General features: G+C 41.6%; 1 protein-coding gene across 1 annotated transcript in view; it reads left to right on the top strand.

Moving 5' to 3' along the window:
• The window catches only part of RAB11B (RAB11B, member RAS oncogene family), a 29,524-nt gene extending 23,049 nt beyond the window's left edge, over window positions 1-6,475 (top strand). Inside the window, exon 5 of the mRNA XM_075611681.1 lies at window positions 2,455-6,475. Within this exon, the coding sequence (XP_075467796.1) occupies window positions 2,455-2,600 (146 nt within the window). The 3' untranslated portion in view covers window positions 2,601-6,475. The remainder of the gene's footprint in view (window positions 1-2,454) is intronic.
• Window positions 6,476-14,022: the final 7,547 nt, after the last annotated feature.

The following is a 14,022-nucleotide window of genomic DNA, read 5'->3' as shown; positions in this document are numbered from 1 at the left end:
AGACCACCATAGGAAACAGCCTCCACAGTAGTCATGTTGTGAGAGCCAGGTTTCTGTTAGAGCAAAGAGATGAAGTGAGAGCAGAAGAGGTCATGTATAGCCTTGTTGGTCAGAAAGCGAATATTCCAGAGGGCACAAGAGAAGGAAGATGAGGAATGAGTATTACATTAGATGTGTTAACAGCCTAAGTAGGGAGGAGGCAGGGAGGTGTGGGCGAGAGCAAGTGTGTATATGGCCAGGTCTAGAATTAGGGGAGAACCCCAGCAGCAAGAGGGAGAGGAAGTTAGAAGAGGATTTGTGAGGGTGTTTTTTATTGAGGTGTGCAGAAGTCTCTGGCATAGAGGTATGTAAATAGTGGTGCAGCGTCTAGCAAAGGTGGAGGGAAGGAGAGAGGAAGACATGTGGATAGGAGGAGAAGGGGGGGGGGGGAAGTTGGATAGAAAAGTTTACAATGGATTGAAGAAACTGCAAACAAAAAAAGCAGTAAGGAGTGGCATGGGACATTTTGATCGTGACCAAATCACCACAGACGGACCCGCAGCGGATCTGCTGCTGGAAACTCTGCTACCGGCCGCTTCTAGGAGAAGGTACGTTTTAGTGCTTAGGGGGTTTTAGGGTAAGGGATTAGGTTATGGGGTTTTAGGGAGGGGGCGCTTACCATAACTGGCGACTACAGGTCCCCATGGCAAGATGAATTGTGGTGAAGCGCCGGGGGTCTTTTGATCGCGACAATTCTGCCGCGACCAAATGTCCTCGACTGATAAGGGCATATTGGGATACAGCGCAGGTAGAAGAGTTCCCAGGTATTGGAAGATATGAGAAGTATGATTTGAAAGAGTAGATGTATAAATCAGGCCTAAGCAGGCAGCGTAGCACTGACTGTTACACAACAACTTATATGGTTATATTATTTAAAAAGTGCATAAATTGTCAAACATTTTCAAAGGTAAGCTCTCACCTTTTGGAGTTAGTAAAGGGCTGAATCCAGTTCTTCTTATTCACCTTCAATTCAACGCCATCTTAACTCCAGACACTTAAAATATGGCACTTTAGAAGGAGTACAGCAAACTACATTGGCAAAGCCAATACAGACTCGCTTAAATACGCTTAACAATATCACAAGGCAATAAAAAGGTGGGGAGGATTGTGACTAATTAGTAGAGACAGAGGAACAGCAAAGGTAGCCCCCAAAGAATCTCCCCACTATGCTTCCCCTTCACTGCTCCTGTCCACTAAGCTAGGGGTGCGCAAACCGGGGGGCTTGAGATTTTCTGGGGGAGTGGGGGGCTGAGACGCTTACAGAAGCCCTGCGCTCTAACCAAAGCATTTACATTAAATGCTGAGGAGTGTGTGAGGCCTCCAAGTTCCCTTACCTTGTCTCCGGCGGCTTCTGGTGATGCGTCACCATGACGATGCGACGACACATGGCAACATGCCGTCAAATGCCGGGGGGGCGCAAGCAGGGGGAGAGGAAAAAGTTAAGACTAAAGATTGTCAGCACCTGCATCTCTTCTGTGGGTGTCCTGTTTGCTGTACACCTGATTTCACTTTACCTCAGAATCTTGCAGAGAAACCCCAAGTTGCTGCGAAGGCCTTTGGTGGCTGCCGTTCACCCCACCCCCGCTCTCTCCTCTTCCTCCCCCCACCCCCACTCTCTCCTCTCCCCTCCCCCCTCCTCCGTTCTTTTCTCTCCTCCCTCCCCCCCTCCGCGCTCTCCTCCCTCCCCCCTCCGCTCTCTCCTCTTCCCTCCCCCGCAACCCTGCTCTCTCCTCTTCTTCCCCCCCACCCCTACTCTCTTCCCCCTCTCCCCTCATGCTCTGACACACACACACTCACTCTTCCCCCCCTACCTCTCTTTCAGCCTGCGCCGGTCCACAGCTTTCTCCTCCTGTCAGCCGAAAGTTGAACAAGACTTCCGGCGCAGACAAGGGAGAGGAGGATTTCACTTTACCTCAGACTCTTGCAGAGAACCCCTGGCGCAGAGATGGGAGAGGGCTATTAGTGACAGGGCGGCGGCTGCTCTTGTGTGGGGTGCCCCATGGACAGCCGGGAGAGTTGTCCCAGCTTTCTCCCTCCCCTCCACCCCCTCTCGGAACCCCGGTTGAAAATTACTGATCTAGGCTGTTCTGGACTTGAATTTTGAATATGGCTGTTTTAACTATAGTCTGTTTTTGTTTCAAATATATCTTTTAAGGAGGCCTTATATGGAAATTAAGTCAAGTCTTTACACAAATTATTCTAGGTATTGAGTGTAGCTACTGTATTATAGGGATCTTCCTTTTTGGTTTTTTGCCCACTATTACTGTACATTTAGGAACAAAGACAAAGCCCTGAACAAGCCTGAACTCTTGCTGTTGCTTTTGATTACTGTGAACATTGAAAGAAAGAATGGAAAAATGCATGTGGGTATTTTTAGAAAATAAGGAAAGTGACTACTTCGATTTCTTGTTTCAGAAATCTACCGCATAGTGTCGCAGAAGCAGATCGCAGAGCGGTCGGCACACGACGAGTCTCCCGGAAATAACGTCGTCGATATCAGTGTTCCCCCCACTACAGACGGGCAGAAATCGAGCAAGCTACAGTGCTGTCAGAACCTGTGACCGGACTCCTCTCACCTGTGCTTCAGCGGACGAAACCTCTCAATCGGATCCTCTTAACCCACCTTCCCTTCCTCCCTGTTTAACCAGAGCTTACCTAGGCCTGGCAAGTGTTGTGTTTGGACTGAGTTGCCCACGTTTTGGAGGGTGGTCTTGTGTATTTGGAGTGGGGCTCACTCATTGCAGGGCAGTCCCACTCATTTCAAGTGAATGTCTCTGCAGGTGTGTCATCGGTCAGCCGCCTCTCATTGTCAAGGGTCTGTTTCTTATTTAAAGACAGTTTCATTGCTCAGCAGTCCTAATTTCAGTACATCTCTCATTGCTCCTTTCGAACGAGTCTGATTGGGAGGAAGTTACCTATTAGAAGCAAGCCCTGTTTTTTGGAAGGCAGTCTTAGTAATTTCAAGCGAGTCCCACTCTGAAGGCAGTTGCACTTATTTTTAGCTTTAAATCTGTCTGCCGTGGTTAACATATTCACTGCTGGAGCTTGCGTCGCAATGAGGGTTGTAGGCCCCTTTGGCAGTGAAACGGTTAAATAGTCTCCTTCCATTTCAATATTCTCTCCCTTAAAGGAGCAGTTCCCTTGGCCCCTTTTTTGTATTTTGAACCCCCTTCCCCCTGTTGTATTTTACATAGGTTGGAAACAGGGTTGGTGGAGCTGAAACATGGCTTTTTTTTATTTTTTATTATTAAGTTTTTGGGGCACACCTTTCTCCCCTCCCCCCTGGTTTTAGAGATCCATACCTGGAAAACTGCTGCCGGTACCGTCACCTGCAGTGGAAACAAAATGGCAGTTGAAAGGTCCCGGATTATGCGTTGCATTTAAATATGCAGAAGTACCTGCGCTACTTTTCCAGGCAAGTCTCTCAGGAACTGTAGGGTCCTCGGAGCTGAAATCAATGTGGTTAAGCTCCAGGGTCCCCTTATTCACACCCAGGTAAAAGGGTGTGGACTGCTGCTTTATATATCATTCTTGTTTTGGGGGGTGGGGGGCCGTCCAAAATAATTTGAACTTCGCCCCATATGGCTATTGCACCTAGATAGTGCTTAACCTTAAGAGCTATCATACCTTGACCTCAATGTGATTTGTAGGTTTGAAACGTAGCTACTGAACTGGGGTTCTTTGAGAGGGACAGCAGTTTATAAAATGTGTTCTTATTCACTGCCATCGGAAACCACAATTCTTTCTTTGTAACCTGACTTTTTAGCTGTAGTTTTTTCTTCCCAGTGATAGATGCAAACAGCAAGCAAGCTGGTGCACAAAGTAGAGGTGATATTACAGTACAGCAGCCTGTTTTTTGCCTGCACGCTATAGTAAGAGTCTGTCATCTTACTTTTCACAACCCAAAAGGCAACAAAAGGTGGAAGCGGCACGTTTGCCCCCAAAGAAAATTAAAGCGGCGGTTCTCTTCAATGTAACGTCCTTTTTGTTTTCACAGTATTTGCGGCAACACAAGTTTCATGAGAAGGAGCCGTACCGAGACTTGATGTGGATAGATGTAATGAGAAGGAACATGTTGCATCATGTTCATTAGCATGTAATTCCCCCCCCCCCCCATATCCTGCAGACATGCATCATGTTTACCAAGTAGTGCTATTGCGTAATGCACCTTCCCACCGTTTCACTTGAATGGGCGTTAATGTGTCTTATAGGATAGCACAGCTTACTAAATTCATAATGTATGTAGGTGCAAGTACTTTGGTGTTCTTTAATGTACATAAAAGTACAATCCTTTTCAGAAAGGCTGTGCCCCCAGGTATGGTTCAGCTGCATCTTGCTTGTGATATGTTCACAATACAGTTTCTTTTTTCTATTTGCGGTTTAAGGAGATGACTTGCTAGATATGTAGGTGGATTGTCTTGCATATAAAATGCAGTTTGTAAATATAGAGCGGCTTCAATATTTATCTATTTGCACCATTGCACGAAGTGGAATAGTTCAGTAAATGCCACTGTCCATCCTAAAACATCTCTTTATTTCTTTTACAATTGGCTTCATTTCCTAGTGAGGCTTTTGAAGTTCCTTATTGCATGTGGCATACTGGGTAGTAGGGGCAGAAGCCCACACGTGGCAGTAATATGTTCTGTAAATACCAGCCGTTCTGCCAGTTGATTGGAGAAATTCACACTTTGTTCTGTTTTGTTTTTAGTTTTTTTCCACTAAAAGAATTTTATGCAATACTGAAGCACTGTTGACACTTTTTATCCGATCAGTGTCATTCATTGTCAACCAAAAGAGGCAGCAAAGATCTCCTGTCTTGCAGTAATAAAGGGCTCGACTCAAGGATGGGTGTGAATTGATCTGCATGTATTTTACTGTACAATGAAAATGTTCTCTGATCACATACTGAGCCATTTTGAGAACAATTCTGCATGGGTTATTGTAATCCTGAAATATAGGACGAACGCACACACACATTCTGGCACTTTTCTCCACCTACCAAAAAAAGACACAGCTGTCCTATGTAACTTGCATTAGAATATTTGGGATAACAGAATAACCACTTTATACAGCTGGTGCTATTAGTTGCGACTAACCGAAATTCCTTTTCTGGTGTGCTGTGTCAATGAGAACTTGGTCCGACTTAGTAGACCTGCAAACCCAGACACCTTTCACAGCTACACCTTTCACAGCTACAAACACAGTTTGCTGATCCAGTTGTAGTTTCAAGATATTTCATGCCGTTTGTTATTATAAAGGATCAGGAAATTAGTTTGTTTTATTAATTTCATGACTGTTTATTTTGCATATACTGTAGGTGCCACTGTTGGTTAATTTAACATGGATTGGGTCATAATCTTATACACAGTGGCCTTTATTAAATGTGCTGTGTAGATACCTTCCTCATTCTAATATGAATGGATCTGAAATCTTCCCATGCCAGGGAAAGACCGCTTCATTGTATATGGGATGCGTCCGTTGAGTGAAGGAAATGTTCTGAACTGTAATATTTAAGGTGTGTCCACAATATACATTTTGAAACCCATCTTGTCTAAGGCTTTGTCAAAGCCGGTACTTTACGTCAGGCGTTAGTTACGGTAAGGTCCCTGGCAGTCTGACTTGTGATAAGACTTTAACTGTGTAGGGGACCAGCTAAAATCTTAGAAGTAAACCTTATTCAAGCTCAAATACAAACGCAGTTTATTGTACTATTGTAGTTATACCAGCAAAAATTACCACTCCCAGCATGCCATGCTGATAAGCAGTGAGGACCCAGATACTAGATCAGTGGTAAACACCAGTGTAAGTCGGATTAGCTAATGATTAACCCCAATGCAGTGCTTGCTCTGAATTACAATTGTAAACCTTAATTGCACAAAAAATAATTTCTCATATTTAAATCATAGCTTCTCTCTTTTTTTTTTTTTTTTTTAAACACTACTGTTAAATGTCTAGTGTTACCCAATCTTCTGCAATATGCAATGTGTGAAACTGGGGCACCATCTGAAATCCTAGCCTCATTTCCTGTCATTGTAAAGTGGGTTAATTAATGCCAAGATCGAGACTGCTATTCTGAATCCTGCCTGAAATATACCAAAAATATGAATTTCGAACTAGTTATACAGATTAACAAGCAAAAATGTGTATATTGCAAACTCATTTACCAACCATATCTGAGATATTGTTAAGAATTTGATCATGCTTTCTGGTGCATATGGACACAATTTTGTTTAATTCTAATTATCACCAGTTAAATGACCGTTCTCTGCGGGTTGGTATAGAGAACTCACATCCCCCCTTTTAATTGCATGTTGATCTGTATTAATGATGTGCGGTGTGATGCAGTTTTCTTTTGTGAATCATGCGCAGGACAAGTCTACATTCCGATCTTAACTGTTGTTTTCAGAGCATTTAATAAAGTTGAGTAGTGATTGTGTTGGTTATTTCTTCCTTTGGGGTCTGGTTTGGATAGAACTGCTAGTCTGAGGTATATTCAACAGATCCACTTCTCTACCTCCAACATACTGTCTGTGAAGCATTTTCTACAACTTGTAACATTTCACACTGCAGTTCTACCCCCAAAAAATAAATCAATCTTTGTGATGTGTTGTGCCACTTAAAGCAGATTACCAACTTTTTTCTTTTCTAGCTGTTTATTTTTAAAGACCCAAAAATGCATGGTCCCAGTTTTTCCAGTTCTGCAGGTTGGACCGAGCTGTTTTCCATGCAGATTTAAAAAGGGCCTGAGAAACTGATCTATACATCTGATCAGGCTTTATGAAATCTAGTGATGTCACAAGCTGAAACTCTTAGCACCCATGTTAATCCAAGTTTGGGCTCATTTTATCAGTACAGTATATTTAAAAAAAATAAAAAGTGCACCTTGAAACACTATGTATAATGGTCACCTTGTTCACCTCTGAAATTGGTGAACCTGCTTTGAATCTATCTGCTTTCCTTCTCATCTTAGGCAAGTCACTGTCTCTTCAGCACCAAAAATAGACTGATGTTATTCAGGAGTTGGACTTATGTGCGTGCAAAATTCTGTACATCTGCTTTATAAGAAGAGGGAAAAAAAGGCTTCGTTACACATCAGATGGATAAACTGCATGTTTTGTGAAGTGGAACCCAACAGAAAATTATCAACTCCAGGATGCAGTGATCACGGCAAAGTTAAAAATCTGGTTGAGAAGTGTTCTATGTAATTGATTAAGAAAGATTTAGTACTCCCTTGAAGTAACTGGTTTTCACTTGTCTTGTGAAAATGTAAGTTTTGCTTTTCTCTGGATCTACCGAATTCCCTCATAGCAGCTACTTCTGTTTCACAAGGGAAGGCTTAATAATTACGTTGCAAAGGACAATTTATCTGGGATTTTGAGGAGTGATACAGTGGTCACAAAAGACATACAGATTGTAAAAAAAAAAAAATGGAAATTAAAAACCAAGTAGTTAAATTACATTTTTTTTTTTTTTATAAAGGGTCGCCCAGTTAGTTTACTTTATAAAACATGTTGCAGTACTTAAGTTACTTGTCCTAGGTGAACAGACCCTCCCAAAGCCTGCAGAGTGTAACTGCACAATTAAGTATTTGAGTTTCTAATTCATTGGAAAGGACAAGAATACATCTCAAAGTGAAGCGATGGAGATTAGTGTAGACTGCTGCTTGGGAAATAGTGTTCCTCCCAATATGTTTTTACCATAGATATTATTATGCCCTTTGTGTTCCTGTGTGGATTGTGGCCCTTACGCAATACACTGCAAAGTCGCCTCCCAGTGCATTAGAAAACATTGGCTGAACGTAACTTTTTGGGACAAATCTCCAGCACAAGGAAGCAGTTTCATAGTACATTTCTCAAGTAGCACCCCTGTCCTAGAGGGAACCTTTAGCACAATCTAATGATGTAATTGTCCATCACAATTCAGGCTAAACACATACTGTATACACAAACGTAATAAGTAATCTGAAATATAGTTTTGTAGATATACATTTGTTTCACATAATGTTACTAATTATATGGAGAACTCTTCTTAATTGTAATAACATTTTAATTTTTAAATTGGTGTGTGTATGCTTAATCATACCTTTTCTTTTATAGCCGTATTTAAATTGCGATGACACCCCATCTCCCCTGTCAAGCAAGTAAGACAGTTGGCCTTCGTATGAATCTTTGCAAGACAAGTGATGTTCATTAAATGTGTCAGCCCTGTAAAGATCAAAATAGATCGAATAGAATTAGAAGAAGTTGAAGACTATGTCTACCTTGGCCGGCAAATAACGATAGATGTGAACCTTTTGAATTAAATCCATAGAAAATCAAAAGTGCATTTAAAAGAAAAGAATCTTTCAAGGAAACCTTCCACTGTACCTCAAGAGAAAAGTTTTTAATAAGTGTATTTTGCTTGTCACATATTGATGTGAACACTCACTTGAACCCTTAATGCTAAGATCATTTAGAAGCTACAGACAACACAAAGAAGTATGGAGAGGTGTATGCTGGGTATTACCCGTAGAGACATGAAAAATAATGAATGGGTTCAAAACCAAACAAAAGTCTGTAACCTCATTACAGGGGCGAAGAAATTAAAATGGCAATGGGCCGACCGTCCCAAGAAATGACTGTCGGTCAAAGATGGTATAGAACAAAAGTTGTAGGCGCAGGCCCTGATATACAATACCAGTCCAGTATAATTTACAGTCCTTAATAGGTGGACGGTTGAGACAGTCCTGTTGTTCTTCAGCACGCTGACTGATGTTCACTCGAAATTCATACTGTGCTGAGAATAAGAAACAAGAACACCATTGCGCAGTACATACGGGATTTCGGAGGCCCCCTCACCACTGCTAACTACTTACAATATATGTGTAGTCAGCATACATCAATTAGTATCTTTAGGGACCGGTGCTGTTATGTCCTCTGGTCTCTTTCGGATATGATGTACTTCTACCAGGTCAGGGTCTCATGGTCGCTGCTAAAACGGCAGGTCAGTGGCCGCAGCACGCCCGGGAGTGCTGCCGGTCTGTAGAAAAGTCTCCCATGAAAGCAGCGCAATGATAACGCGGCACCGATTCACACCCACGTTCCAACAGCGACCACGAGACCCCACACTGGTAGAAGTACATCATATCCGAAAGAGAGACCAGAGGACATAACAGCACCGGTCCCTAAAGATATCAAGGAAGTCTCTCTTATCTCTATTGGAAAATCATTGTTTTATGTAAGTGTATTACTACTAAAACTTAATCATATGATCCAATGTCTTAACTACCCCTGATTGTGGTTCCTTTTTTCTGTTTATTATTTCATGTGTCCCGGAGTCACAAGTGGAACCACGCGCCGGAGGATCCCTTTTCTTTCATGACTGTTACCTATAGAGGTTGGTGAATCACCTCTAAGAAACTCTGGCAGCAGGATTCCATTTTGTGTGGGACTGAATTTAACCATTTACCTAATACGGTTGGCCCAACTATTCTTTCTTTTTTTAGGGGTTGAAAAGTAAATTTGTGTCTCATCTGCATAAAGGTGATATTTCAACTCATGAGATGTTATTAGGTCACCTAGAGAAAGTGGGTAAAGAGAAAAGAGAAGTGGTCCCAGGACAGAGCCTTGGGATATGCCCACAGAGAGATCAATAGAGGAGGTGTTAGCAAAAGAAACCCTGAAAGTACAATGGGAGAGGTAAGAGGAGATCCAGGATAGAGCTTTGTTATAGATACCAAGAGTATGGAGAATGTGAAGGAGAAGAGGGTGGTCCACAGTATAAAATGCTGCAGAGAGGTCAAGTAATATGAGCAGAGTGTATTGACCTTTGTCTTTGACAGCATGTAGGTCATTCATGATTTTAGTGAGGGCTCTTTCAGTGGAGTGAGCGGTGCAGAAGCCAGATTGTAGAGGGTCAAGGAAGTAATAATGCAAGATAATGCCCGTTTAATGCAAGATAAGATCTTGTTTGCCTTTGCAGCTACTGCATGACTTTGGGAACTATTGCTAGTCTACAAGCACTCCTAAATCCCATCAAGGATTTTTCTAATTCATCCCCATTTCATTTGTAAGTCATCTGTTTATACTTGTTACCCAAATGCATAACCTTACATTTATCTGCATTAAACCTCATCTGCCATTTACCTGCCCAAGTTCCTAGTCTATCCAAGTCCTTCTGGAGAGAAATTACATCATGCTCTGATTCTACTACCTTACACAATTTAGTGTCATTAGCAAAATACTTTGCTCTCTATACCAACCTCAAGATCATTGATAAACAAGTTAAAAAGCATGGGTCCCAGTACCGATCCCTGAGGTACTCCACTCACAACTTTAGGCCAATTTGCTTTATTTTGTACATCAACCTCTTGTCTGGAACCATATCAAAAACCTTTGCAAAATCTAAGTAGACCACATCAACTGCATTACCCTGCTCTAAATTCCTACTTACCTCCTCAAAGAAACACATAAGGTTAGTTTGGCATGACCTATCCTTCATAAATTCATTCTGACTATTACTAATTTAGTTTTCCATTAAGGATTCCTGCATATTATTCCATACTTAACCTTCCAGTGTAATGGTTTTGCCATTATTGAACTTAACTCCTTAAGAACTCTTGCATGTATGCCATCGGGGCTAGGTGCCTTATTTACTTTAATTTTATCAAGCCACCTATGAACTTCTTCCTCAGTTAACCAATTGTTTGTTAACATAGAGGTTGTGGCTTCCTCCTGCGGCACTGCTATTGCAAGTGATTCTTCCCTGGTAAATACAGAGGCACAGACTTTGTTTAATACCTCAGATTTTTCCTTATCTCCAATAATTTGCCTGCCCATCTCTCACACTGAACGAGTCCTACATTTTATTTTCAATTTTTTTTATTATTAAGGTACTTAGAGAACTTTTTAGGGTTGATCTTACTTTCTATTGCAATTCTTTTTTCATTATCCATTTTTGCTAATTTGATTGCCCTATTGCAACTTTTGTTACATTCATTTTAATTCTGATACGATGCCTTCGTCCCTCCTGGCTTCAAGAATCTAAACGCCTGCCTCTTCCTTTCCATTTCCTCCCCTACCTGTTTATTTAGCCACATTGGTTTAGACTTGTTCCTATTATACTTATTACTCACGGGTATACACTGATAAGTGTTATTTTCTAACAAGGTTTTAATGCCTGTCTATTTATCTTCCACATTTTTCCCTGCAAAAACATCCCAATTTATTCCTTGTTGATTAGTCCTCAGTTTATTAAAATCTGCGTTTCTAAAGTTTAAAGTTTTTGTTGAACACAAGTAATATGTTTTTGATAATTTATTTCAAATTAAACGATGTTATGATCACTGTTACTCAAATGTTCCAGGACTTGAATATTTGCTATTACTTCTACATTGTTTGACATTACCAAATCCAGTATTGCCCCTCCCCTGGTTGGTTCCTAATTTGGGTCATATAATTGTCTTTAAGCACCCCCAAAAAACTGTTTCTTTTCATTGAAATGTTAATCTCATTTCCCCATTCTATGTCCGGATAATTAAAATCACCAATAATGTAAACATGACCTATTTTTGATGCCTTCTCCATTTGCAAAAGTATTTTCGCTTCCTCAATCTCAGATATTTGGTGGTTTATAGCATATCTGTACAAACATTTTCTTTGTACTTTTACCTCTGCTGCTAATTTTTATCTACAAGGTCTCTACATTTTTTTATCATTCCCTTCATAAACATCTTCCCTTATAACAGGTTTTAGATCTGGTTTAACATATACAAATACTCCACCTCCTTTTCTATTTGCTCGATCCTTCCAATAAAAGGGAATAACCCTCTAAATTAACTGCACAGTCATGAGTTCCATCCCACCATGTTTCAGTAATGCCTATGATATCATACTGATTCCTTGTAGCTATTAATTCAAGCTCACCAATTTTACCTGTCAGGCTTCATGCATTAACAAGCATGCATTTCAGTTTTTTTTAGTCTGTACTGTTATCTGCTCCTGCCTTTGTACTCCAATTGGATGTAGTCTTTAGAAGTTTCCTAGTATTATCTATTATCTGTATTTAATATGGGTGTCAGTCTCCCTGCTTGCCAAACTACCATTTGCCCCCATTTTACCTCCATGACCCCTTGCTACCCATCACGATCTATTCTATTTAGTTCGTTATCTGTCTCTTGTCCTTCCCCCTTCTTCCTAGTGTAGCCCATCGACCCCCTGCCCCCCACCCCCCAACCTCATATCGGGTACCCTAGGGTGTTTCATGGTCTGTCCACATGTCTGTGTGTGGTGCGTACCTGCTTGCAACAGGAGGGCCTGAGTCTCCCGCGGTGACATGGGGGGACAACAGGACAGGTCTCTGGGGTGGATGCCTTCGTTCTCTTCTAATGGTGCAGCGCCTCCATCTGTAGTAGGCCCCAGGGATATGGGGTGGAATCCCTACTGCAGAATCCCCTCCCAGGGATGAGAGATTCCAGTCTCACACAAGGTCTCTTTTAAATAGCAGCAGATCTTTATTATCCTCTCAGCAGTAGCTGTCAATGCAATGTATACACAGCCAGCTGTCCTCCTTCAAGATGTCCCTGCCTCCACTCTGGGCCAAGGGTCACCCAGAGTGGGGCTAGCTCCTCCTCACCCCCTAAGCAGGGTGAGAGGTTCTTGGTCCACCTATCTATCTCTATCAACTCTACTCATAAGGCTCTAACCTTCTCTCTCACTCAAATAACACACTCCAACAAACTCCTAAATAGAAAGTTGCACTGACATAAGTAGATTCAGCCGGCACCGCCCCTGTGCCCCTTGATTGGACACAGAGTCTGGTGACCTCCCTTCACTATCTCAGGGCAAGTGCTTGAAGTGGGGAAAACCCATGATAACTCCTGGCAAACCTGCCCTTACACAGGGATTACTGCCAGGAGGAGAGTAGAAATATAGCCCATAATCTTACCAGGGCTACACTAGTTTAAAATCTCCAACCTTTTTAACATTCTCCCCCCTAGCACAGAAGATCTCTCTTCATTGAGGTGCAATCCATCCCTACCATAAAGATATCACCTCTCAGAAAAGGGGTTCCAATGCGCTAAAAAAAAAAAACTCCTTCCAACACCACTTTCTTAGCCATGTATTAACCTCTCTAATATTCGACTGTTCCCCTGTGGTAGCTATGGCACTCGTAGTATTTCCGAAAAAAACTACCTTGGCGGTCCTTGCCTTAAGCTTACGGCCTAGATCCCTGAAATAATTTTTTAGGACCCTCCAGCTTTGTCTAACTTTGTCGTTGGTGACCAAGGTTAATACCAGCCCCTCCCAACAATCTGTCTACCCGATCCGCAATGTGCCGAACTCGAGCCCCCGGGAGACAAACTGTTCGGTTCATGCTGTCATGGCACCTTGACGTGGTCTGCAAGCTTACAAATGCTTTGACCAAAGGGTTTAACGAAGTGACCCTCACTTATGAAAAAAGAACAGAGAAGTATTTAACTATATGATTTGTCATGTTGGATGTTGCATTGGGGTTGTCTGCCTTTTGTTTATATATTGTCACATACCCAGTAGAACTCCTTTTGACATAAAATATATGGTGGGTTTGGGTTTACAGGGGTTGTGTGTGTATATATAAATATATAACACGCAAACCTCTTATAATCTTATCGTCAATAAATATAACGAACTGTGTAATGTATGGTATGAAATGTCATTATATATTTATAAATATATACTACTTTTCTATTTTTTTTTAGCCCTCTTTGAAATGTAATGTATAAAACATTGATTCCTTTCTGTCCTGAATGCAGGAAAATAAGGTATTACTGTAGATCAAAGATGTTCATTTAAGTAAGAAGCAACCAATAGGTAATGATCCAATACATCATAATATTAATGATCTGACCTGTATCCCATATATTCCTATTGCAACAGTCAGTATTGTAATATAAGTAAAGAGAAGGGGCGTGGCTAGATGTCAGTTTTCTGCCAACCGGTTGGACTCTAGTGATGTCAATGAAGC

This window comes from Ascaphus truei, chromosome 8 (assembly GCF_040206685.1).
Source record: "Ascaphus truei isolate aAscTru1 chromosome 8, aAscTru1.hap1, whole genome shotgun sequence".
NCBI lineage: Eukaryota > Metazoa > Chordata > Amphibia > Anura > Ascaphidae > Ascaphus > Ascaphus truei.
The sequence above is the reverse complement of the archived record's forward strand: the minus strand, read 5'-3'. Positions and strand labels throughout refer to the sequence as shown.